Source organism: Excalfactoria chinensis, chromosome 15, assembly GCF_039878825.1.
Source record: "Excalfactoria chinensis isolate bCotChi1 chromosome 15, bCotChi1.hap2, whole genome shotgun sequence".
Lineage (NCBI taxonomy): Eukaryota > Metazoa > Chordata > Aves > Galliformes > Phasianidae > Excalfactoria > Excalfactoria chinensis.
In genome coordinates this window covers 2,182,006-2,206,501 of record NC_092839.1, presented here as the reverse complement: position 1 = coordinate 2,206,501, position 24,496 = coordinate 2,182,006, and the positions used below count along the sequence as shown (strand labels likewise).

The 24,496-nt window shown below is 49.9% G+C and overlaps 1 protein-coding gene across 2 annotated transcripts in view; it reads left to right on the top strand.

The window, feature by feature from the left end:
• The first annotated feature begins 8,660 nt into the window (after positions 1-8,660).
• The window catches only part of CBFA2T2 (CBFA2/RUNX1 partner transcriptional co-repressor 2), a 48,065-nt gene continuing 32,229 nt past the window's right edge, over positions 8,661-24,496 (top strand). For both annotated transcript variants that reach the window (XM_072349786.1, XM_072349785.1), the window contains exon 1: positions 8,661-8,780. In XM_072349786.1, coding sequence (XP_072205887.1) covers positions 8,753-8,780 — 28 coding nt within the window. In that variant the 5' untranslated portion in view covers positions 8,661-8,752. The remainder of the gene's footprint in view (positions 8,781-24,496) is intronic.

Below are 24,496 nucleotides of genomic sequence, written 5' to 3'. Positions count from 1 at the left end.
CCACTGGGACCCTCCTCTGTGGCCTGGTGCAGGCGGTGCGGCAGACGGGGCCCCCCAGCTGGCCACAAGCCCTTCTGTTGGAGGGTCCTGCCTTGGCTTACAATGTCATTAACCCCCTGAACTGCTCCTAGCCCCGCTTCCACCCCTATGTCAACTGTCACCAAGTCCCTGGACCCTGGGGACATTGGGCTGCTGGTGGCATGGATTCAGTGCACAGCTCAGCCAAGCATTGCTGCTGCCCATGTACAGAGCTGAGCCAGGCTGGGCACATCCCCTGTCCTTCCCTCCTGACATGGCAGCTGAACTGAAATGCTGCATGGAAATCATGCACAGTGGAAATGCTGCATGTTAGAAATACTGCATGGTATGACTGTAGCATGGAATTAACGCTGCATGGTATGAGTGTTGCATGGTGCGAATACTGTCTGATATGAACGCTGCATGTACATGCTGCTTATTGGTGCTGCAGACAGACATGCAGTGTCTCTGAGCCATAGAAGATGGGGACTGGGGAGCATTGGGTTTGCAGCCACATTGCACCCCATTTCAGTGGGTCTCAGGAGTGATGCCTCCTGCTCAGCACTGTAGGACAGGCACCAGGATGGACAAGGCAGGAGGTTATTTGACCCCAGGGCTGTAAGAGAGAAAGCTTGGGGCTGGCCTTGGATTCCTCATGCTCATTCCAGGACCCCCAGCAGGGTGGAGAGAGGAAGGGACCCTGCCACACTGCCTCTTCTGCCAGACACCCATTCCCACAGAGGGCCTTATCTACCACTAATGCTTCACAGCAGCCTCCCAAAAAGCCTGTGGGCTTGGCAAGATGCTCCGAAACTGCATTTGCTCCAAATGGATTGTATCAGAGGGAGAACAAAGCACTGGAGAGTTTTCAAAGAGAAGCCTCGGTTGCAGCCCTACGGCGAGATCAGCGGTCCCCAGCATGGCTCGGTGTGGTGACTCAGCTGGTGGCTGCTGTCCCTCCACGGAGGTGGCTGTGATGGGAATTCATCAGCAAGAGCTGACCAGAGAGAAAACTAACTCCATTTGACCAGAACATAACATCCTGCTGCTAAACCTGGCCTCGAATCAGCTGAAAATTAAAAAAATAATGGATTTTCTTTTTAAACTTTTCCTCCTTTAAAGTTTCTTGGAAGGCCCACGTGGCACTGTGATGGAGCACATGGGAGCTGTGCTTCTTGTGGAGCACTGGAGGAGGAGGAACTGTGCATAGGAAAGGGAGGAATGGGAGCAGAAAGTGATGGTGCCTCAGCTCTCCCTTGGGTACCCCGAGGAGATGGTGTCAGCAGTGAGTCAGTTCCAGGAGAGACGTCACATCAGAGTGGAAGAATGATAAGAAAGCACCAGAATCCCACAATAACTTACTAACCAAATAACTAAATAAAGAAAGAAAGGGGGAAAAGTCCTCAAGCAAGAGCTGCAGCTCCAGTGCAGATCCCAGAGCCGAGGGCTGTGTGAGCCACGGGACATCCTTTGGCTCACAAAGGGAAAGCTGCAGGATGGCACCAGGCAGGCAAGGAAAGCAGGGCCCCAGGGTGCTGCTTGTCACAGGATGAGGTACCCACAATACACCCCCAGGGGGTGTCCCAGCCCTGCTCAGAACACCACAGATGTCACCTCTGCAGGTGTGCCTTTGACCAAGTGCCATCATGAAGCTGGGGAACAACAGAAGCGCATGGTGTCAGCCCAAGGGAAAGGGAACAAAGCCAGAAATTCAAAGAGAAGGACATAAACGGCACAGAAAGGTGTGAAGGGACAAAGCCTGAGCAGAATAATGGCACTGGAGCACCCAGTAGTGGAGGGATGGGGAGGTGAGGGGCCCAGAACCACGGTGCCACCAGCTGCGTCCCTGCGACCGACTGTGCTCTGCTCTGGACAGGGAAGATTAACAAAGGAGTTTTGCATAATCTGATGCAATATGCAGAATGCACTTTGCTCCAAGTGCAGGCAAATGGTTTTCTTCCTTTTTACACCCTGTTGTGCCTCATCTATCACTGGACATGGGGTTTCATCCAGAGCAGGAGCCAAGCCTCAGGGTGCAGTGCACATGGACTTGCTCATTCCTCCTCCTGGCTGCTGTCAGGGGCTCTGATAGCCCAACAGGCATTTTTGATCTGAAATAGCTCTCTGTAAGCCCAGCTCCAGCCTCCTCTGTACATGCACTGGGTGCAGACCTCCTGTCTTCTCTGATACCACTTCTGTATCTCTATGTAACAGCACAGGGTTATTCCTGATGTAGCTGCTTTCAGTGGGGACACTGGAGGTGCCATACTCAACCAGCACATGGAGTCACATCACTCCAGAACCAAACCTCACCCATCCCTACAGCTGGCTGCTGTGAATGCAGAAGACACAATGTCTGGTTGCCATGAGCCGATGCATTGGTGCCTCTTAAGTCACTCCAAAGGGAGGAGCTGCCCTACTGCAGCAGTGCAGCACCCCTGGGTGCAGCCCAACAGCACCTCCAGCTGTCCCCAGTGATTCCAACTCAAAGCTTTAAAAGGAGGCAAAATGGAACAGGTTGCCCAAGGAGGCTGTGGATGCCACATCCCTGCAGGCACTCAAGGCCAGGCTGGATGTGGCTCTGGGCAGCCTGGTCTGGTGGCTGGTGACCCTGCACATAGCAGGGGGTTGGAACTGGATGAGCACTGTGGTCCTTTTCAACCCAGGCCATCCTATGATTCTAAGTGGCCATTAGCCATTCCTTATCTGCAGTATGGTCACTGGCTGTGCCCAGAGCTCCAGATCTAATGGGTTTTTAATATTCTCGTGGCATGCATGGTGGTGTGTATGGTGAGAGGTGTGTGCAGCTCCTACACAAGCACCAGCACTCGGGGGGCTGCTTGCCGAGCCCAGGCTCTTCCTATCCCCACCAGCTGCCGGGTAGATTTCAAGGTTTCAATTATTCCATCAAGCCTCATGTACGAAATTAAGGTCAAAGAAGTGTCCCTGTCTTGTATAAAAATATATATGTCCATAAATCCCTTAAAGGAAAAGAAACAAATTCAGAAATTAATAAGGCTGATTGACAATGCTGCTTTGGAAACCCCGGTACCATATGGCATCCTTGAATGGCTGCAGTGCTGTTCGGCTGGGGCTGACCAGCTGGAGAGTTACTGTGCTTGTTTGTAATTGTAATAATGGATATCAGATGGCTGGTGTGGAGCAGTTTATAAATGAGAACAGACAATGAGCCGCACTGTTTGTCAGGAAATCATCTCTGATACGGTCTGTGTGCTACCACTGCTCCCCGCTGGAGCTGGCTGCCCCACAGGATGCGGCCCCGGTGTTGCAGTGCTGCTGGGGTGGAGCTGCCCATAGGCACCAGGGATGCTGGCGGAGTGACGGCTTTGTGCAGAGCCCTGAGTGCTGCGATGGGGCCTGGAGGAGTCAAAGCAAAGGGATTGGGTGCAGAGGTCCTCCCCCCCCCAGCAGAAAGCAGTTGGTGCCATGCATCCCTGCAGCACCAAGGGCAGCCGCAGCCAGCCTGGCTGGGGGACACAGCCCATACCTAGAGAGGGGTTTTTCTTCCCAAAACTCATCCAAAAAAGTCACTCACACACACATATGTCTGCAAACCCATAGCTGGGTGGGCTGGCGGGTCCTATTTTCAGCTTGGCAGCCCCAGCACAATGATGGAAGGAGCCCCAGAGATGGATTTTCTCCCACTTTAGCAGGTCCCATGACATGGTGCTCCCAGCTCTCCAGCTGTGGGCATGGAGTAATAGTCCCCAATGTCCCCAGTGCAGCCAGGGCCATACACTGGGTGCCTGAGGAGCACTGAGGAGGAGCCAGCAGCACATGGACATTGCAAAGGAGCAAGTATCGGAGCACTTGTCCTGTGTCTGTGTTGGCTCAGGAAGGACTGAGCTCTCATCCTCCCATCTCCAGCCTGGATTTGCCATGAGAGAAGAAAACTCCCCCGTTTGCTCAAGTGGTTTCCTTATCTGACTTTTTTCAGGGCTTCAGTACGGTGTACGCTATCGTGTTTTAAATCCACCATAATCACTGTAACGTTGGGCCTCAACATACGCTGTCAGCGCTTTAAAAGCAAAGAGGTTTATTTTTAAGGAGAAAGGTATTCAGCCTAACGACTCGCTTAAATGAACTTGTTTTATTCCCAGCACAGCACTCTGGAAATGCTCAGCACCCCAGCCTGGTGCAGTGCTTCCCTGGGCACCCAGCTTCCTGTACATCCTGTTGTTACCAATGGCAATAACTCTGTGGTGCTGGTGCATCTCTTTTTGCTGGGGTGGGTGCTTGGTGCCACAAGGCAGGACACAAGGGAAAAGCAAATCTTCCCTAGGCATTGCTGTGCATGCTTATGGTGCTTCAGCAATGCTTTTGGTATGCTGCTGAATGATTTTCCTGCCCCCCCCCTCCCCCCACATCAATATTTCCTCATTTCTCAGCACAATGAGACCCAAAATTCCCCTATCTGTGCAACTGTGCCTGCATCCCTTTCCAAGCTGTTCCTGGTTTGTTTTACTTTTTACAGGGGCAGTTGAGCCTCTCCACATCCTGCCAGCCCCATCCTGCCCCACATCCCACCCACGCACCTCCTGTGTTAATGGGTTTACTTTGTGGGTACCGGCCTCCAAAAGCAGCTTTCAGTTTGTCCTCCCAAGCTGGCAGCTGTGCAGCGGGATAGGAGCAGGTGACAGCCCCACGGCCCCACAGTGTGATGCTCATGGGACTGTTGCATTACTGGAGGGCTGGATTTGGGACATGCAGGATCAGCCCCATCCTACTCACCAAGCCCCACAGCTCTGAGCCCTGTGCATCTTTGATCCCACTGAGATGGGGACACTTTGAGTGTGACCCTATGCAGATAAACCAGCCCGATTCCTTTGGGCAGCTGTTGGGTGGTATGGATGTCCCTATTTGTCGTGTGGTGGAAGAGGATGAAAGTACAGTGCTGGGGACTGAGGCAAGGATAGGAGCAGAGGAGTAAAATAAAGGCAATCCCTGGGTGAGGTCAGCAGCAATGAGATGAAGGATGATCCTAAAACCTTCCAGCCCCAGATACTGGACAGCCATCCCATGGGCTGGGAAATGCCACAGACAACTCTGTGAAACCCCCAAAAGGTCAGGTCTATAGGTGAACATGGGGACAGCCCTTGGAGCTCTTCCCAAAGGATCCAAAGAGGGCTGGGTGGCTCTGAGGGCTGTGTGGTGAGCTGAAATGGGCTGAAAACACGGTTTACAAAATGACCATCCTTTAAAAAATGACACATTGTGAGATATGCCCCATGGATGCAGGTACTGCTGGTCATGGAGCACAGTACAGCCCTTCTGCCTCCTCCGGAACCCTTCCAGACAAGAGTTTGCTTCGGGCATCCCCAAAGTCTTCACCCATCTGCTGCGTGAATCCCCGCTCCCCAGGTCCTGCTCCTCATTAAGGGTTGAGCCCCTGAGCAAAGATTAATCCGGTGTTTGTGAGAATTTATCTGCTTGAAAAGAGAGGGACCGGCTCTGACCTCACAGTCTGGAGGCTGCCAGGGAGTTTACCATCCCCTGAGCTGTCGAGCCAATTCCCTGCAGCACCAAGCTGTTGTTCTTAGCATCTGCTAGGCAGAAAGACGACGAAATACCCCAAATATCTGTTTGCTTTAAAAGGTAAATATTAATTTCAGGATGCTGTTTACATAAGCAGACTCTTCAAGCTTGAAGTCACTGCCTTTTGCTAGTTGTCACATGGTATTAGTGTGTATTTAACATTTATTTAACTCTACTCGGTCCCACTCATGCCAGATGGCAGGCAGCCTGCATGGCAAGGCACGGGCTCACCATGAGAGCAGGGGGTGTTTGGAGACTGCTACTAGAAGTTTGAGCAGTGCTCCAGCTCTCCAGATGCTGCAAGCAGGCACGATGCATGCTGCTGTGCTAAGCCTCAGCACCCAACCACGGTCATCCCCTTGCAAACATTGACACGAGGAAGGAGCTGTGGTCCCCAGTGCTCTTGGAGGTGATGTTTCCCCTCCTGCAGTCTCTCCTGACAGCCCCACTTGCTGGCAGGGTCTTGGCATCATGGCACTTGTGGATGGAGGAGGTAGAGAGCAGAGCTTGCAGCTGATGGAAGCCAAACCATGGGGCTCAGCATCGTGACCAAAGAGATGCAATGACCAGAGGAATGTGATCCTATAAGAAATCCAAGCCATATATGGGCTCAGCTGTCCTCAGATCTTGCTGCTTATAGCTGGCTTTGCATCACCTGCTACTGCTTTGTGTTTGCTTGGCCAGATCCTGCCTGGCGCTGAGCTTGCTCATGCTACATCACTGAGCAGGGCAGCGGAGCTGGGCAGAAAGCTGCCCCGATGGGTGGGGAGACGAGAAGTAAAATCCCAAGATACAGAAATGAGTGCCTGGCCAATGGGAACCCAGAGGAGCAGGTGACATGGAGCAGGACCTGCCTGTTGTCTCCTGAGATTCTCAATGGCTGCACTGATCTTCTTCATCTCAGAGAAGAGACGGAAGGTCTCATAAGGAGATGTACATCTGGCACTCAGCACTGACAACAGTGATGCTCACACATCATTTTTCCACCCCTCCGGTTGTTCATCCTACCACCCAGGGCACTTTGGGGTAACGCAGCACTGCCAAAGTCACTGCTTTCTCAAACTGTAAAAACATGGAGCCTTTGGAAAACAAATGTAATATTAAGGGTGGTTTCCCTATCCTTATTTCTGGATCAGGCACCCACCAGCCTGAATATACAAATGTGGAAGATCGGAGATGCCTTCAGGGACAATATTATAGTTTCTAAGCCAGGCTGAGCACACTCAGGTTCACACGCTCACATTTGATCCGTGCTGTAACTGATGGCCTCAGATTTCCCTAACTGGAAGTATTTTAGCACAGAATTATTGCCTCTTCAGGCTCAATAGCTGCAATGCGCTCTCACTCCTGCCTGATCTCATCCCTTCCCCTATCTCCTCCAGCAGTTCTCTCTCTGCAAGTGCCCATCTTCCTGCAGTCAGGCACACTGACCACTCTGGGCAATGCTGTATTTCCTTAGCAAGGAATTTGGGAATGTCTTTCTTTAGTGAGAAACTAGGAGATTAGCAAGAGTGGGCACGTCTTTGCCCAGATGTGCTTGTTTCAGTGTGAAGCCATAAAACACCAGGACCCTCAATGAGAAACACTGAAAACAAGAGTCCAGGACTGGCTTAGGGAAACTCCACCTGGTCAAGCTCTTATGACTAGAAACCCCAGCAGCACCCACAGGAAAACTCAAGCTTTGGACTCTGGCACAATTAAAACATGTACATCAGAGGTTTAACCCACTGACGTAGGTTCAGGGTTGTTGGTTTTTTTTTTTCCATATAAGGAAAAATTCCATCTAAATGATTTCCTCCTGTGGCCAGCCTGCCTGGTGCTGGGTGTGAGGGAGGGGCTGGGCTGCAAGGGGCTCACTGCTGGTGAAGACATGGTAGGGAGCCCCTGAATAAGCAGAGGCTCCCACACCAACTGCAGGGTGCTGGGGCTGCTGAGGTCTTTCCCATCCCTTGGTGCTGCCCTGCAGTGAGAGAACAGGGCAACTCTGCAACCATCTGTCCCTCCTTGACCTCCATCCTCCTCCATGAGGGACAACACAAGGTGGGAAGAGACACGATAAGTCGCTCCTTGTGTCAGCTAGCTGCCAACAAGGCGCAGGTCAGTTAATGACTGGTGTTCTGTTGTCAGTGTTGTCAGGGTGGTGCCTCATGGCATCGGAAAGGCATGGCAGTGTGACCCTTAGAATGACCCATGGTGACCAAAACATGGCGGTGCCGAGCAAGACGGGGGCCTATGGCCTGAGATTTGCCCTAGTTTTAAAGGGAGAGGAGGGGTGTCTATGATTTGAAGGAAGAGATAAAAACAGTTCACCTGCAATACTGTGGCAGAACACGCCAATCTTTGAGGGTCTCTGCTATTCATATCCTGCGGTCTACTCCACTGTATATGTTATACATACAATGTCCATAGCTGAAAGGTACAACAAAGCACATTTGAAATGTCTGTGGGACTTCTAAACCCAAGAGATGCCTGCTCCTGGCCAGCAAACTCAAACAAAGCTTCATTCAGTCACCGCACAGCAGCTCACACACAGCTGTGCCTCCAGCAGGTACATGACCAGCAGTAACCCATGCAGAACTGGGGGGGGATTCACTGCCAGTTTGCTGGGAGCATGATCCTATGTGGCAACAACAATATTCCTGCCCTTTCTTCCCCAGTGCTGTGCAGGGCTCACAGCACTTGTTGCCTTGCATATAAAGACAGAGAGTTGATGGTATTTCTGCAGTGGCAAGGTGCTGGGGGACCAGGCCCAAGGGAGAGCTGCTGGCACGCCAAACTCCCTCACAGAGCCACACCAAACCAGATAGGCTTGCGTTGGAACTCCTCAGCCCCATGGAAGGGCTGGACAGTCAGCTTGAAGCCATCCTCACTGAGGAGTCCCATTCTTCATCCTAGTTGTCCTGCAGGACGTGGAGCTCCCGAAACACCTTTTCCAGGATCTGAATGACAACATTCATCCTCGGCTTCTCATCTCCCCAACTGCCTCCTATGGGGAAGTGGCCCATACGCCCATAGGGGCAGCCCGTACGGCGGTACCCGACCAACCCCCACGCTCCGCGCGGCCCTCCCTGCGGCCGGGCCAGGCCGCGCCCCTCGCGTCACGCCGAGAGGCGGGCAGGGCCGGGCCGGGCCGCCTGGGCCGCGCCGGGAGAGGGAGGCGGCGGCACGGAGCCGTGCGATGGTGGGGATCTCGGGAGGCTGCCAGTGTAAGAGCCGCGGAGCGGGGCTGGGCGGCCTGGCGGGGCGGCGGGGAGCGCCGGGATGGGCGGCGGGAGCTGGGCCGGGCCTGGGCCGGGCGGTGCTGGGCGGAGCGCTGCGCGCTGCTCCGGTCCGGCATGTTCGGTGTGCGTATGTATGTGTGGGTGCACGCAGCGCCGTGTTAGTGCTGCTGGCTCGGGAAGCGACCCGTCTGGTGGTTCTTATGCCCTCGTGGTGGGCCGGGTCGGGTTTGCAGCCCTGGGTCGTGGTTCAACACGGGGCCGCTCCCCGCTGCGGGCCAACTTTCTGCCCGTGCCCCGGGGCTGTGGGTTGGAGCGCAGCCCTGCTGCCGAGGTCGGCCTCCTGCTTCCCATCATTGCATCTGCGCTTCTCTGTATAGAACCGTGTGTGTGGGCAGCGAGCTCAGAGCCGCCCCAGGCAGAGGCAGACGGGAGCGTAGAGCACGATGCTGGCTCTCATGGGCTGCAGTGTGCCCGCAGAATTGTTTGTACGTTGTGGTTCAGAAAAGCACGAAGAACGTGTCCCAGTGCTCAGAGGAAATGAGGGATTCCTCAAACGAAGTGTAGTTGCTTGCAGGGAAGCAGCACACCGTGTTAAGAAGCACAATTACTGAGCATTCAGAAATGGAGCAGCTACTGCAGCAGTAGCCAGTAGGCTTCCCACCGAAGTACTCTATTTCGTTCTGAACACCTGAATGAAGGAGTTCAAAATCACCTGTGGAAATGAAGGTTCCTGTTCTGAGCAAAGTGCTAATGAATTCCCTAGTGCTAACGAGTTCTTTAGCTGTCTCTACCCTGATTTAAGCTTTACTCTGTTGTCAGCGTGCCGTGCATCTACCTAGTTGCACAGTCAGCTTTCTTGGGTTGTGTTAAATGTGTGCAAGCCATGATGCTGAACAGCTAAGTGCATTGGTTCCTAGTGATCTGCACTAAAGAAGGCCTTATATCAGTCTTTCTTTTTTGCTCTTTTTTTTTCCTTGATGCATTTGGAAGCACCTTTGATTGCACTGAGGTGGAAGCCTTTCTTAAATGATTTCCTTTATTCGGCCATTCAGTCTCCCTATATTCAGACTTGTGTTTTTCCAGGTCTGTGTGCAATACACACCTTCCCATCCGTTTTTATCTTGGCACAGCACTGCATACATCACAACTGATGTGATGTATGGGCACTTGTTAAACTACTCTTGTGTAGAAGAAGCATTCAGAGCATTCAAGAAACATTTAGGTGTTGTACTAAGGGAAGAGTGGTTTAGTGGGGAAATATCACTGGTAGGAGGATGGCTGGACTGGATGATCTTGGAGGCCTTTCCCAACCTCGGTGATTCTATGACTCTATGGTTCTGTACTCTGCTGGGTTTGGAGGTGTGAGCCCTACAAGCTGCAGCTGTAATTCTAAGGTCAAGAAGCTAGCAGGTTTTGCTTGAATGAATGATGGAGCCCATCAACACCGAGTGGCTGAGTTCAGAGCTAAGGACATTCACATTGCAGCAGCTCCAGAATCCTTTTTATCTTCAAAGCAGGAATTCACATAAGCCCATTGAAGTCAGGTGTGCTGAATGGAGGCCCTTCAGCCAGCTTCTGTTGGGTATTGAGGGAAATGGGGCTTTTAAAGTTCACACAGTATTTGCCTCTGGAGGCAAATGGATGGAGCTGAACTGCTCTGCTTTCAAAGCCAGCAGAACTGAACTCCAGGGAGAAGCTGGGTGCTGGTTATGTTTACATTCGCCCCATCCAAATGAAAAGATTAAAGAGCATTTTTCAGCGTTAGGGAAAGAATGCTCGCTCTGCAGTCAGCTCCCACTCAGCTTCGACATTATTGGAGGTAGGAAAATATACAAAGTTGCAATTTTGCATTTGGATTTTGCAGTCCCGCTTCTTTCTCCCTGCTCAACTGAAGACATTTTGTGAGCCAATGATTTCCCAGCATCCATGGTAGCTGTCAGGTGAGGAAATGCAGTTCCCAGATGATCACCAACAAACCCCAAAACCCATTGTGATGCTTTTCAGCTTTGATCTGATGTGTTAATCTTCTGCCGTGATAAATACCACCACTTGTTGCCGTCCTTTACTGGTGCTGGGACCCTTTACTCACTTCACATCCTTCCTGTGACTTCTGCCCTGCTGTGACTTTGAGAGATGGCTTCAGATGTAGGGGCAGAAACCTGCTGAGCAGCAGTTAAGTAGTGTGATTACAGCAAGCCTTGCCTCTATTGTAATCATTAGCCTATGGATTTGAGGGCAGAAAAACCCCATCAACATAATATGAAGTTTCTTGGCTTTTTACAGATTAGGCTTTTTTCAGTGAGATTTCCCACCCGAGCATCTCTCGCTTCTCATTCTCAGCAGGAAACTTTCCATCAGTGCACGTTTGTATGTGAGGAGGATGCAAATAGCTGCAAGGACTTAGGCTCTCTCTCTTTGGATCCTATAAATCAGTCCTTGCGTGTGTTTTACTGTCCTATTTATGAGCTTGCAGCTCATACTGAATTACATGGCAGGCTACAACTTACAAACTGCTTGTTCCCTCAGCAGGATACAGACACAAATTAAAATGGAGAAGGGTTGGATTGCTTCTTTCTCTAATTTTCTCTTTTCCTTCCTTTATATTACGGCAAGTGCTGCTTTTGTTTCTGCTGCGTTTAAGTTTTTGACTGACCCCTGTGAGCAGTGCTGACAGTATCTTGTTCCCTTCCTCAGCATTAATGGTATTATTCAGTCTTTTGTCCCAGACTGCTCGTTAAATGTGAGCAGTATTTTCCATGGTTTTGAGGCTGAAATTCTCAATATAAGCACTTTTGTGTTTGCTATTGCAAAGACTGGGGTCTCTAGCCTGAGAGTTGCCCTAGTTTTGAAGAGGGATAAAACCAGTTCATCAGTGATATTGTTGCAGAACATACCAAACATCAGTGCTGGTCACTCTTATGTACCATCTCTCTTGTGGCAAGGAGCAAACAGTGCCATAATGTTGGAAGGGTGGGTAGGACAGAAGGTCAGGTTGGCTGAGCAGAGGTCTTCTTGTGCAGTTTAGGTGGAAGAAGGAAGTGTATTGCCAGTGGAAGCGAGTTTGGGTGACATGGAAGGACTACAGAGATGTTGTTTGCCATTGTAGGGAGAACATGTGTGTGTGATAAGAGCTCAGTTAGAGTTGAAGCTGACCGGTACATTGGGGAAAAGCAAAAACCAACCTCTTTAAAGTGTGATAGGAGCAGAGATGACATTGTACTTTTACTTGGTGAGGTTTAATGCCTTCTATGTTCAACACCAATGATGGGCTCTGGGACCATCTTGAATTTGAGAAAGACAGTGCAGACATTGGTTGCATCCAGCATGGATTCACAATGGGAAAGTTCTGCTTAATGAACTTTTTTAAAGGGTCATAGCCTTTTTATCACAAGGTTACCCAAAGGAAGTTTACAAGGGAAGCCAAGGCATAATTGTTTGGGATTTCAGCAGTTTTCAATGCTGTTTCTCCCAGTATTCTTCTGGACAAACTGTCCAGCATACAGCAAGACAAAACCAGAATGCATTGGCTGAAGGATTGGCTGATGGGTTGGGATCAAAGGGTTCTAGTTAATGGGATTGCATCAGGCTGGCAACCAGTCACTAGTGGGGTTCTGCAGGGCTCTGTTTTCAAAGCAGATTTCTTCAGTTATGTCCATAATGTTCTTGAGGGCACGTTAAGTTTGTGGATGATGCTAAACTGGGAAGAGTTTTGACTCTCTTGGAGATAGGAAGGCTTTGCATAGATATCTTGACAAATCAGTGGGCAGTCCCCAACTGAAGTTTAAGAAAAGCAAGAGCTGGATTCTGCATCATGGTTGGGGTAACTCTGTGTACAGAGCTGGGCACGAGGGGCTGGAGAGCAACTCCATGGAAAGGGGCTTGGGGATCTGATTGACGGCCAGTTGTCCATAAGTCACAGTGTGCCCTTGGCAGCCAGAAGGGCCAACCTGGAACCATGGAACAGGCTGCTCAAGACAGTGGGCACAGCCTTGGGCTGCAGCAGCCCACTCAGAGTTGGATTTTGGATGGTCCTGTGTGGATCCGGGAACTGGACTCCATGATCCTTGTGGGGTCCCTGCCAACTCTATTGTTTTACAAAGATAGATGCCAGCTTTAATGTGGAAAACACCCTGAGAGCTACCTTCTCTCTAGGAAGAAGGAATTACCCAGTGACGGAAATTGTAGGAGGTGGGTGAATGCTTTATCACACTGCTTGGTGCGGTGTGTGAGGGTGTTCTGAGTGAGGTCGTTATGCCCCTAAGGCAGCTAGAAATCAAGTGGTCTGTCAAAGCAAGCAGGCTGGAAACAGCCGGCAGTGAAGATGGCTGCTGCAGGAGGAAGGAGTTGCAGTGAGCAAGCTTTATTGGCATCAGCACAGGTTTGCAGAAACCTCATACCTGATTCATCCACTTGCTGTAAGGGAGGGCTCTTCTCTTTGTCTTAGAATAAAGACCCCACAGAACTCGAGCGAGATTCATTCTTCTTTAGCTTCAGAACCCACAACTCACCCTTGTATAGCTGTTCTCTGAGTTCCCTTTGCAGGAGAAGCAGGCACTTGTGAGCATGATTGATCTCTCCTTCCTTGGACACCACCTCTCTTTGGATGAGGTGAATTATTTGCTCAGATGCCTGAGCTTTTTCACAGACTGCAAGGGGAGTCCGGGATAACTGGTTCCAACTGTGGCAACTCAAAGTTAGATGAAATATATCTTGCTCAGGGTGCAGCTAGACACTGTACATCCCTATTTCTGCTAGACTGATCACTGGGAGGAAAGTTAGGCCATTAAAATACAACTTAGAAACCAAAAAGACTGAAGGAAGGCAGTGATCTTGTGCTTGATCTGTGAAACCAGATCCTGCCTGATAAACCATGTCTGCTAGCAATGCTTTAAACCTGGATCCTTTTGCCAGAACCAGTTCAGGAAGTGATTGCACAGGGCCAAACACCAGCAGGTATGACAAGGCTGTAACCTCTGACAAAGAGAAAGTGACCAACACCTGGCGTGCCAAAGAGAGGGGAGGCTTCAGATGACTCAGCTGCAGCCAAAGCATTGTGGCTCAGCTTCCATTGGTGAAGTGCTAAGGCTAACACCAATGAGCCATACTGCTGTTTTATAAGGATAAACACAGAAACGTGTTGTGTCATTAGCAGCTTTACAGATAGGAAACAGGTAACGATGTCTGCTTGGTGCCAGGAATTGAGCAGGCTGATTGCTAGCACAGGGCATCACTGGTTCTTGTCACTGGGCTTTAGCATCTGCCTGAGAAACGCTGCTGGATTTTATCACTGGTCTCTAGGAAGTGAATAATTAAGATAGAGCTGTAATTTGTTTAAGCACGAATTATGTTCATTGCCTTTGTTATCAGCCCAGTGATTTCTACTGTATTATGAGTACAGTTGCTGGGTCTGTTGGGGAGATTCTTAATGTCTTTGAGTATCTGTTACAGAGAAATACTTTGTACTTGTTCTGAAACTAATGAACCAGGAAGAAGGGAGAAATATGGGTCTGCTTTGGCCCTTTGGGATGTTCCATGTTAGCTTAGGGCACATACTGTTTTTCTGTGAGGAACTTGGTCTCAGTTTCTATATGCTGTAAGGCTTAAGGTGTTAGTTTTTCCTTGCAGTAGTGTTAGGGGGAGGGAAAGGAACTCTCTTTCTGAAGCTGTCAAAGCAAAGAGTTATTTCTGACTTGCAAGTGAGGATAAAAAGGAGCACATCCTTCAGGTAGAGCTCATGCTTTTGACTCTGACAAAAGGAGGACTGGAGTGGGGTGTGTGAGCTGAATAGTTTCCATTAGCGTGAGCTGCTAAAGCTTCACAGCTGCCCTGAGATGTTACCAGCAGATATCCTCTGATGTAAGAGGTCCCAGAGACAGTGCAGATGTATGATTTGCCTGGAGCCCTTCTGGACTGAAAGCCATCTACCTGAAGGCTCTTATCCAGCCAGTGCCAAGCAGAAAACTTCTGTCACCGTTGCCCTCCCGCCCTCTCTGCTGCACCCAGTGTTTGGGTTGGTGTATGTGTATGTGATGGTGTCACTGGATGTGATTTTTACTGTATCTGTGGACACTGTGTTAACCAATGCTGGCCTTTGGGCTCAATTAGGGCTGTCTTTGCTCCATTTCATTGTCTTCTAGCAAGTGAAGCATTAACTTCTACTGTCTGGTGACTGGACTTTGAGGCTCAATCATGCACATATGTTTTCTTCAGACATGCTTTGCAGTCTGACTGTAAGGGATCACACTGTTCAAGCAGGGATTTAGTCCTGTGTAGATTTATGGTGGAATTAAAGGTAATATTTGGTAATAGCTCTCAACCTTGAGTTGCAAGGATAATTTCAGAAGATAAACGGCATGCTGCTGTCTCGACTTTGGGTCCACAGATGACACTTGAAAGCTTTACCAAATGCTGCAGAATTCTCTCATTACCAGCTATGGTTTGGGATGGAAAAGTAGCAACAACTATTTTTTTTTTCCTATGGATGTCATAAAATAATAACCTGCCTACTTAGCATTGTCACTGCAAGTATTCGCTGGCCTTTCTCAAAGCAGAATAACAGACGTGCTGGTTTGCTAGCATCAATAGCAGCTTCTCCCTGAGCTAAACATCCGCTTTTCTGAATCCCTGTGGTCTCCTGGGAGTTGGTCAGCCACTTCCTAACAGTACACTTAGTCTCTGTAGCAGCAAGTTCCTCTAACTGTTACCACTGGGACCAATCCCACCTGGCTTCTCTGTGTGTTTTGTCTAGCCATTTCTGGCATACAGGAGGGTGTAGATAATTAATTTCCCCCAAATCCAGTAGTAGCAGAGCGTAAGAGCTTGGCTGTGCTGTGGCAGAGCAGGGCTTGCTGCTGCTCAGCAGATCCATGACCCCACAGCCTCATGACTTCTGCATCTCTGCCCTGCTCCTCAGGAAGCACGGCAGGGAGAATCTGGTTATCTTGCAGTCAGCATTATTGCCTTGACAGTAGTGCTGGGAGTTGTTTTTTTCACGCCTTGAGATGTGCATGATACATATCAGGGTGCTTGGGAGTAACTGTCTCCCTCTGCAGCCCCTGCTGTAAGCATCCCACCTCAAAGTTCGGCTGCCACTTTGCTGAGGATCTGTCGCCCGGCTCTGATACGGCACAGCTGTGTAACCTTGACTCAGACTGCTGAGAGAGAGCCACCAGAAAATCTGCAGAGATAAGAAAGATTGTGATTACAGCCTGAGGTCCCTTATGTCGCTCGAGACTCAAGATGGAAAAGGAGTAAAATGGGGAGGTAGCAAATCCCAAAGGGAAGAGAAGGGGGAGGCTGTATGTGCTGATGTACGTAGGGCAGAGTGCTCTGCCAGGGGCTGGGGCTGGTTGGAGCAGTGGTGGGCACTGGTGGGACTGGGCTGGTGGCAGACAGCAGCTGGGCCAGGGACCTTCCCTGTCGCCTGCCTGCCTGCCAGCAGTGACTCTTTGGGTGCCTTATCAGGAGTGGTGAGCACACAAATGCTTCTCCTAATAGCTCATTACATCCCAGCTATCTTCTGTGTGAGTTAGCCAACAAATATTTGCTTTATACTTCTAAGTTCTTGTGTATCCTGCCTGTCTCTGCATCTGGCTGGAGTTGCATGAGTGAGCTGGGCTGGACGTGCAGGGTGCATCTGCAGGGCCAGATCCTGCAGCATCTTACAGGCTGCTATGTGGGGGAAATGCTCGACCTTCCTTTGCCTTCACACGAAGCAAGGAGGACAACAGCTGCTCCTTTGCACCCCCCTTCAGGGCCAGCTTGGGTCTCTGCAGCCTGTCCCCTCCTCGAGGCTCTTTCTTTGCAGACTTGTGAGTATTACAGGCAAAGTTTCTTGGCTGTGTTTGGGAAGCAAATCTTTCAGTGGCTTTTGCTTCAGCAGAAAATTATTTGAGCTCTTTTTTTTCAAGGATGTGAACACACACTGCCTGGTGCTTCCAGGTGCAGATGAGGATGGTTTGCCTGGTTTAGGTGATGGCAGGTAATTGCATGCACGGGGGGGGGGAGGGGAAGGGGGACATGTAGTCAGGATGTTAAAACACAAAGTCATCAGATGGCTCCCATCTTCCTCCCCCTCCGGGTAAGCTCCTTTGCGTCAAAACAGCCCGTCTAGCAGATCTGCAGCCAGAGCCCTCCCTCCTCCCTCAATGGGTTTGGTGGGGGCCAAGAAGCCTCTGATTAATTGTGACTGTAAAGCACTGAACTTGGAGGGGAGATGAAAAACTCTTCAAAATGTTTGCCTCCCTGGCAGCGTCCATGTGGGTTGGTAATTGGGTTTATCTTGTGACATCATTAGGATCTCTGACATTTCCAGCTTAGAAACAATAACTCTCCTTATCCGTCGTCATGTTTTTCTAATTAAAGACAAAGCTTAGTAAATATTTTTTAAATGATTGAATTTCCCGAGTATGGAAAACACATGTTGGGAGTCGGGCATGCAGAGTGCGATGTGCCTTTTCCCATAGCATCCCTTTGAGCATAGGAGCTCAGATACAGCTTTAGAGCTGTGGGTGACAGGTTTATCTGGGATGATTGACAAGGATTTATAAACCGGGGGGGATTTACTTAGCTCTTATTGCCCTCCCCCCACCCCACCCCCCCCCCCCCCCCCCCCCCCGCTCCCGCCGACCCCAGTCTCGGAAATAGGAAATTGGGATCACATTAAACCCTAATTGGTTTGGCTCCAGTAATAGTTCGGGGGCTGCCAAATAGTTAATTTATTGTGTGAGAGTTTGGCCATGTGTTGAGAGGCAAATTTGCTTTAAGCAAGGGATCTTTGTAAACTGTGCCTCCATTCATGTGCCAGGTCCTGTTTACAAGGCAGGGAGGCAGGGAGCGGTGCAGACGGCAGGAGGCTGCTTTCCATGACAATCGGGGCATGGCAAGTGGGGGGGAACCGAGCAACTGTGCTCCGACATCTCCAACCCCCCAGCTTCTTGTTCTTCCTTCATTTCTCCTCTCCGACAAGCTCTCAGAAATAGCTGCATAAAAGAGCTTAAAGTGGTTTTAGCTGGCCCGTACGATAGGCATTTGGAAACTGCCAGCTAGATAAAATGCAGGAGGCTCTCGGGAGAATAAATGCATCTGTGTTGAAGATAACAGCAGGCCTGGGCTGTCACCTCTGAGCGGGGCCAGGTGGGGAGTCCCCGGGGTGGTAAGATTGCTTTTCCTGTACGGCACGAGGAGGGGCTGGGGAAGCCCAGCATAGCTGGCCCTCTTTGTTCCAGCCCTGCTGGGCTGGTGGCTGCGTCACCGCCTGGCTCTGCTGCTGCAAGCTGCTTCTGTTGGACCTGCAGCATCTCCTGTCCTTGGCTCCCATGTGGCCTTCTGGAAGCTGGGCTCCATCAGGAGAGCTTGAAGTACTGGCAGTCCTTCTTTAGGCTGACCCTTCTTGCCTGAATGGAAGTAAATCAGATCAAAGAGGATGCTGCAGCCTGAGCTGTGGACTCTTGCTCCTATCGTGGCTCTGGCTTTGTAGTATGATTTGCAAGCAGCTGTGTAAGGAATAAATTCATGGCTGTAACGTTTTCTTTCGTTTCTTGCTGAGTTAAATAAGAAACTTCATGGCAGAGAGCTTCCAGCTCGGAGGCAACAAACTTGTTACTGCGGTGCTCAGCAGTGCCCTTTCAGTGTAAGCTGCAGTTTCCATTGTGCTCTTGATACCTGAGGCTCAATATTGTGACCCTTTAATTTTCAGCTGCTAAAATGTGCCGTGCAAGTTGGCTAAAAGGGAAGAGCTCAAAGGGGAATTAGAAATAGTTATGCTGTGGAAGCAGTGTGGTTCTTTGGATATTTCTTAAGTGCTGAGTGTTTAGGAGAAATTGATAGGTAGCAGCAGTGCACTCTTAGCAGTACTTCTCTGTCTGTAACTCTTGCTTCCTGGGATGTAATAAAATCCATTAAGTTCTATTTATGTTCCAAGGCCCAATATAGTAATAGTTTTATTTGGATAATTGTGGCTGTTCTGCTGATAATCAGAAGACTGAAAACTTCCAGCCTTGCTACAAAAGCCAGGCTGCCTATTTAAAGGGGCGCAGTGCTGGCACAGCTGAATGTCCGCCAGTTTCTCCAAGAGAGATGCCAGCTCACCAAAAGGAAACGGAATCAAACAGGGCCTCTTTGGGATCCCCTGCTGCCCACTGTACCACCTGCTCCTCGGACACCAGCTGTTGTGTCGGGGCTATGCTGCCCAGGTCTGGCACTGAGGTGCTAGCAGGGTAAGGCTTCTCCAAGTGCTTTATGGAGACAAATTGGACAGGTATTAAGCAAACAGCAGTTATTTGTTCTGGAGAATATCTTTTCATCCCAAGGTCTGAAAGCAGGTTAAACATTTATCAGGGAGCCACTCCCCACTTTCTCATCTTCTGCTTAGTTTGAAATGCAGCCATTTCTCGGCTGAACTGCTGTAATTACTTTGTAGTAGGTAGTACTTCCTCCGCTTTTGGCAGGAAGCAAAGAGGAATACTGCACTCCACTGCAAGACAAAACAGAGATCAACAGCTGGGATTTTTCTCTAAGGGCAGGTCTGTCTTCCCTGCCATTAAACCCAAGTTGGATGGGAGCCTTATGCCCATTTCACTTTTGTGATGCAAGCGTGGCGGTTCCAGCGCACAGCCTATGTTTATGTGATGATTTAAAGCAGCAAATTCTAGCCAGAAATTCTTTCCAGTTCTTTGCTTTCCTTCTGCTGCTTGCTTCCATGTTCACACTACAGATGCCAGTGGATCACCTGCCCGTGGTGAGTAATGATATGAGCCGTGCTTGGCAATGGGCTGAGAAACCCAAGCACCTTCAGGAAGGTTCTTCCAGAGATGTGGTCCTGCTCTCAGGTAAGGAAGTGCTGAAAAACCCCGAAGCCTCATTTGGGATTACTTGTGTCGGCTTAAATACCCACTTCCTCTATGAGCACAGGCACCTGCTGGAGGATATTTTGGTGCTTCTGCCATGGCTGGCTGTTCATACAGACCAATTCTGAGAGACAAGGAGGAAAGGTAGCAATGCTGACTGTGGTTTCCAGGAGAAAAAAGAACATGGCAGATTGGTGGCAACCATGAAGGAGACTTGTTTAGCAGATACAGGAGGACCACTGCAAAGAGGCAGCAGTTATGTGCTGTGGAGTGGAGGCGATATCTCTCACTTTATGCCAAGTCTGGTGGCTGTTTAAAGGCTTTGTCACCTCCAGCTACCTTCAGAGGAGGGAAATACACTTGGTCACGCTTGCCTTCCTTTCCTCTGCTCTTTGTTTCTTCAGCCAGGTTAATCCTCACGTCTACACGTGTACTGGGAAAGGAGGGTTTAGAGACACTGGCAGTGGCTTGTCATTAGAGCTTGTAGGCCTGGCTGCTGGGTAACAGGGGACCCCAAGTCAGCAATGTGCAAAAAGGAATCCTTGTTGAACCATCTACATGCATTTACCACTGTTCATTCATCTCTCTGCTCCAAGAAGTCTGACCCTAGATTACAGCTATTTGTCCATGTGAATCACCAGCTTTTGGAATACACTGATGGGTGCCTTATCCCCCAGGTGTATTCTGTTTCTGTGGAAGTGTGGCCAGCCCCCTGTATCTAGGTGTGCCTGGCACCTAGAAGTTAATGTGATGGAGTCTCCTGAGGAAGACGCTTTGACTGCAGCAGATTCTCCTCTTTTGGAAAACTCCCAGTGCTGTAGCATGGGTTGTAGGTTAATGATGGTCCTCCTCGCTCTGAACACATACTGATTTCCCATGCAGCAGGGCATGGTTTGTGGTTCACATCACTTGGCAGGACCAGTTTTCAAGTCTGCCTCTGTCCCTCTCTGATCTTACTTATTTGAGGGTGAACACAAGACTGCAAAAAGCTTCCCAGCTTCATGCTTGAAATGCTGTTTGTGTTTTGGTTCTATTTGGGAACTCTCGGTACATTTGTGTTTCCAGCAGCTTAGTGTGGCTGAAAGTGAGACAGGGTCCAGTGGTGGACATAAATCCTGTCAGTTTAATCTCCTGACTTTCCATGCCAGCCCTCTTGCTAACCCAGGGCTCATTCAAACATTTTAAATATTTATTTGACAAAGGTTTGTGATCACAGTGTTGAGCTCTGCTCTTTGGTTTGTGCCTGTGGATTCTGCATTGCCAATATGAGAAGCAGAGGCACTAAAGGAGTGGCTAACAGTTGTGATATGGCTCAGTTCTGGAGCTGAAAAGATGCAGAGGATGCTTATGAAGCGTGATGCCTTCTCCTTCACAGGTTCTGCTGGTATTGAAGGACCAGCCTGGATGCTGTCCCAGGAGGGCAGCTCATGTGGCAGAGACAAAACCTACATACAGGACAAGTCTGGGAGTCCTCTGTGACTAGGAGAGGAGTGGATTGGGGAGGACCTAGTGTCTCAGCTCAGCGTCTGCCCATACAGGGGCAGCAGCTACAACACCCTGTGCTGCCTTCCCTGCCCCTGCATAGAGCAACACCTGCATTGCTTTGTTGCTGTCTGCGTGCTGAGTTGCTCTTTGAATCAAAGACATTCACAGGCATATCTCCTTCCTTTTTCATCTTGCGTGCATTTAGCTTATTGAACAAGCTTTTCTTTTGTAGTACTGCTTTTTGAGAGGGGAAAAAGAACTACTTTATTCTAACGCATCTTTTTGTGTGTGAGCAGGTACACGAATATCACAACATGGGGAGTTTGTACAGGTTTGCCTGCTCTCAATTTTATTTAGATGTTAAGTCTTCAGCCACTGCAGCTGCCGTTTCATCAGATTTTATTTTCCATTCAGTAATTACAGCAGTTTCCCTTGAGCCCCATACCTCTAATTAAGAGAGTTAAGTTAGCTATAAAGTTATGGGAATAAAATTAGTCCTGTTTTTATGGGAAAACATGCTTGCAAAGACAAGGCTTGTGGGCTTCATCACTTCTCCTGCGTGCTGTACGTCTCACATCCCTGCCTCTCCTCCATCCTTGGCCAGTGCTGTTGACATCACACAGGCACCAGCTGCGCTGGGCTGAGGGCTGCAGCATGTGGCCCTGAGAGCCAAGGCTGCAGAGCTGGGTGCAGGCAGTCTGGGTAGGGGGGGGTTTACAGCACGCTGCAAGGAGCTGAAGGCCAGGACAAGTTGTGGCTCTGCAGAGAGCCCCAAAGATGTGTGGTGGCCAACTCTCTGCTGACTGCTCCTCCAGCTTGAGATGGAGCTGGAGATCAGGGTGAGGGCACTGTAAGGCACAGCTCTGCCATGGATGGCGTGCTCCATGTGGCTGTGCTTCCCAGAGTGGCTGCTCTGTGAATGGAGATGCACCTATCTGCACCTGTTTTATAACACTGAGGCAAAATATTCCAGGCATCCAAATAGTTTATATCCCAGCAAACATATCCTGGCAGCAGGAGCGGGAGTTTCCATCTCATTGAGCTGCTGGCAAAGCCCTGGTAATTCCAGTCACTGATACGGCGTGAGGATGATCCCCACATGGTGCTTGTGTCAGGTCACAGCGTTGCTGCTTTTCCTCAGCGCTGTGTGTGTGTTTACACTTGGAAGGGTGAAACAAAGTGCTGAGGCGGCCCTTCTGTGCTGCAGGACCGAGGTACCACGAGGTCAGAGAACAAGTAAGTGTCTGAGAGCTTTTGTACGGTGAGCAGCAAGTGGCTTTTTGCACCTAGGTTGTAATGAATTGTTTTCAAATATTGTTGTTTTTTTTCTTTAATGCAAATCCTGGCACTGGGTTCTCAGTTTCACAGAGGCTGACTAATAGCAGAAGTGAGGATCACGCTGTGCTGCAGCCCAGTCCCTGCCGCCTCGGCACGAAAGCAGCTGCAGGTTTCACTCTGTCCCCAGGCCTGTTAATGGCACATGGAGGAGCTGTGCCCTGCAAGGTGGAGCTGGATGGGATGGCCATGTGCTTGGGCTCCTTCAAGCTGCGCATTGTAGCAGAGGCAGTTATCTGTAGGCATGGGAAACTCGCCTTCAGCATTGTTACAGATTTTATGATGTCTTGCATACAAGAAAGAGAAGCCTGCTCTGCCTGCCTTGTATTCTGTTACAAGGCTTAAGGCAGGCACATGCAACGTTCATTTTAGAGGTCCATCACCCATTTCCAGAGAGAAAGGAATGTTTTAGTGGGGCTCTTATAAAATTTGTATGCTTCATCAAAGCTCCCATTGTTCCCTCCTTAAAGCAGGATTATCCCTCTGGGGTTAGCCATTCTGCATGGGTCAAGCAAGCGGCAGCACTCTGTTTTCACAGCCAGCTTCTGGCTATAGGGCTGTGCTGGGACACGGGCGAGGAGGAACAGCAACGCAGACCAGTGCTGGCACCTGCAAGGGGCTTGTACTGATATTGGTCCTGCTGGGCTTGGTTCAGGAAGACATAGGAGAGCCTTGGGGGTGTGAGTGGCAGCCTTAGTGCTCATTGCTGCTCTCAGATTCTGTCCCTGTGCTGCTGAGTGTGGGGTCTGGAGCTGTGTCCTTTTTCTGAGGTGAGCAGTCAGGAAAACAGTTTAATTTGCTGAAGGATCTTTCTTACTCTAAATTGACCCCTGGGCTTTCTTGAACTAACCCCCGAATCTGTCAGCTTAGTCTGTGCAAAATCTAATTTTTCCTCAAGTCATCTCTGTTGTTCCAAAATAGATTAAATCTGGTGGGCCTTTTTCCTTAATGGACTAAGTTTGGTGGGCTGTGATTCTGGATTAGGTTCAATTCCATACAAAATCAGGACCAGGTAGCTTCTTTTACCATGCTGTCACACCCAGACACTGGGAACCTGCTGGACAATGGGTTTGCTTGGTTCTGTAAGCACACCACTAGTCTCTACTCTCTGTGGTTGCATCTTGGAATCATAAAGTTGGGAAATGACCTCTTGGATCATCAAGTCCAACTCTAACCCTTCCACCATTCCCACTGTGCTGCACCTCCAGGGATGGTGACTGCACCACCTCCCTGGGCAGCTCTGCCACTGCATCACTGCTCTTTCTGAGAAGTGTTTCCTCATATCCAAACTGAACCTCCCATGGCACAACTTGAGGCCATTCCCTCTCGGCCTGTCACTGTTACCTGGGAGCAAAAGCTAACCCCCACCTCCTGGTCTTAACCCATATGTGCTCACCATGGGACTGGCAGAAGGGTGGGAGTGAAGTGCAGGCTGGACAGTGCTGCCATGGGGTATGGTCCCAGCCAAGACCCATGGCAGCAAGCTGCAGCAGGGCCATTCTGCTGCTCAGCTCTGTGTCCTGCTGGCTGTGCTGGGCAAGAAGCTGACTGCATCCTAATAACCTTGCTAGGTACAAAAATCAGCACACAGGTGGCCTGGGCTCTGTAGGGGCAGTATATTGTGCCGAGCAATGACATGGCTACAAGCTGGGTAGGAACTGCTATAACCCCCTGCTGCAGAACGACCAGGTGTTTGCCTTTAGCTGCAGCTGCTCCATCTGCAGGAACAGGTGGAGTTGTTGGGGATAGTCAGCAAAACACAGCTGGGAAAAGTTAAGAAGAGAGGAATGATGTGCTGCCTCACCTGGGCAGAGCAGCCTGGAGGCAAAGTGCCTGCAATACACACAGCGTGGTGACAGTGTGGGCTCCAGGTGGATTAATGAAACGAAGAGGAAGTAAAGTGTATGCCTGAACTGTTTCTTTTTCTGGGCAGCAACACAGCCAAATCAAATCAACCATTTCAGGAATGCGTGTCTTTGCATCTAAACTTGCTTCATAGAAGCTTTGCTGGTGAGCGTCTCTTTTTCATCTCTT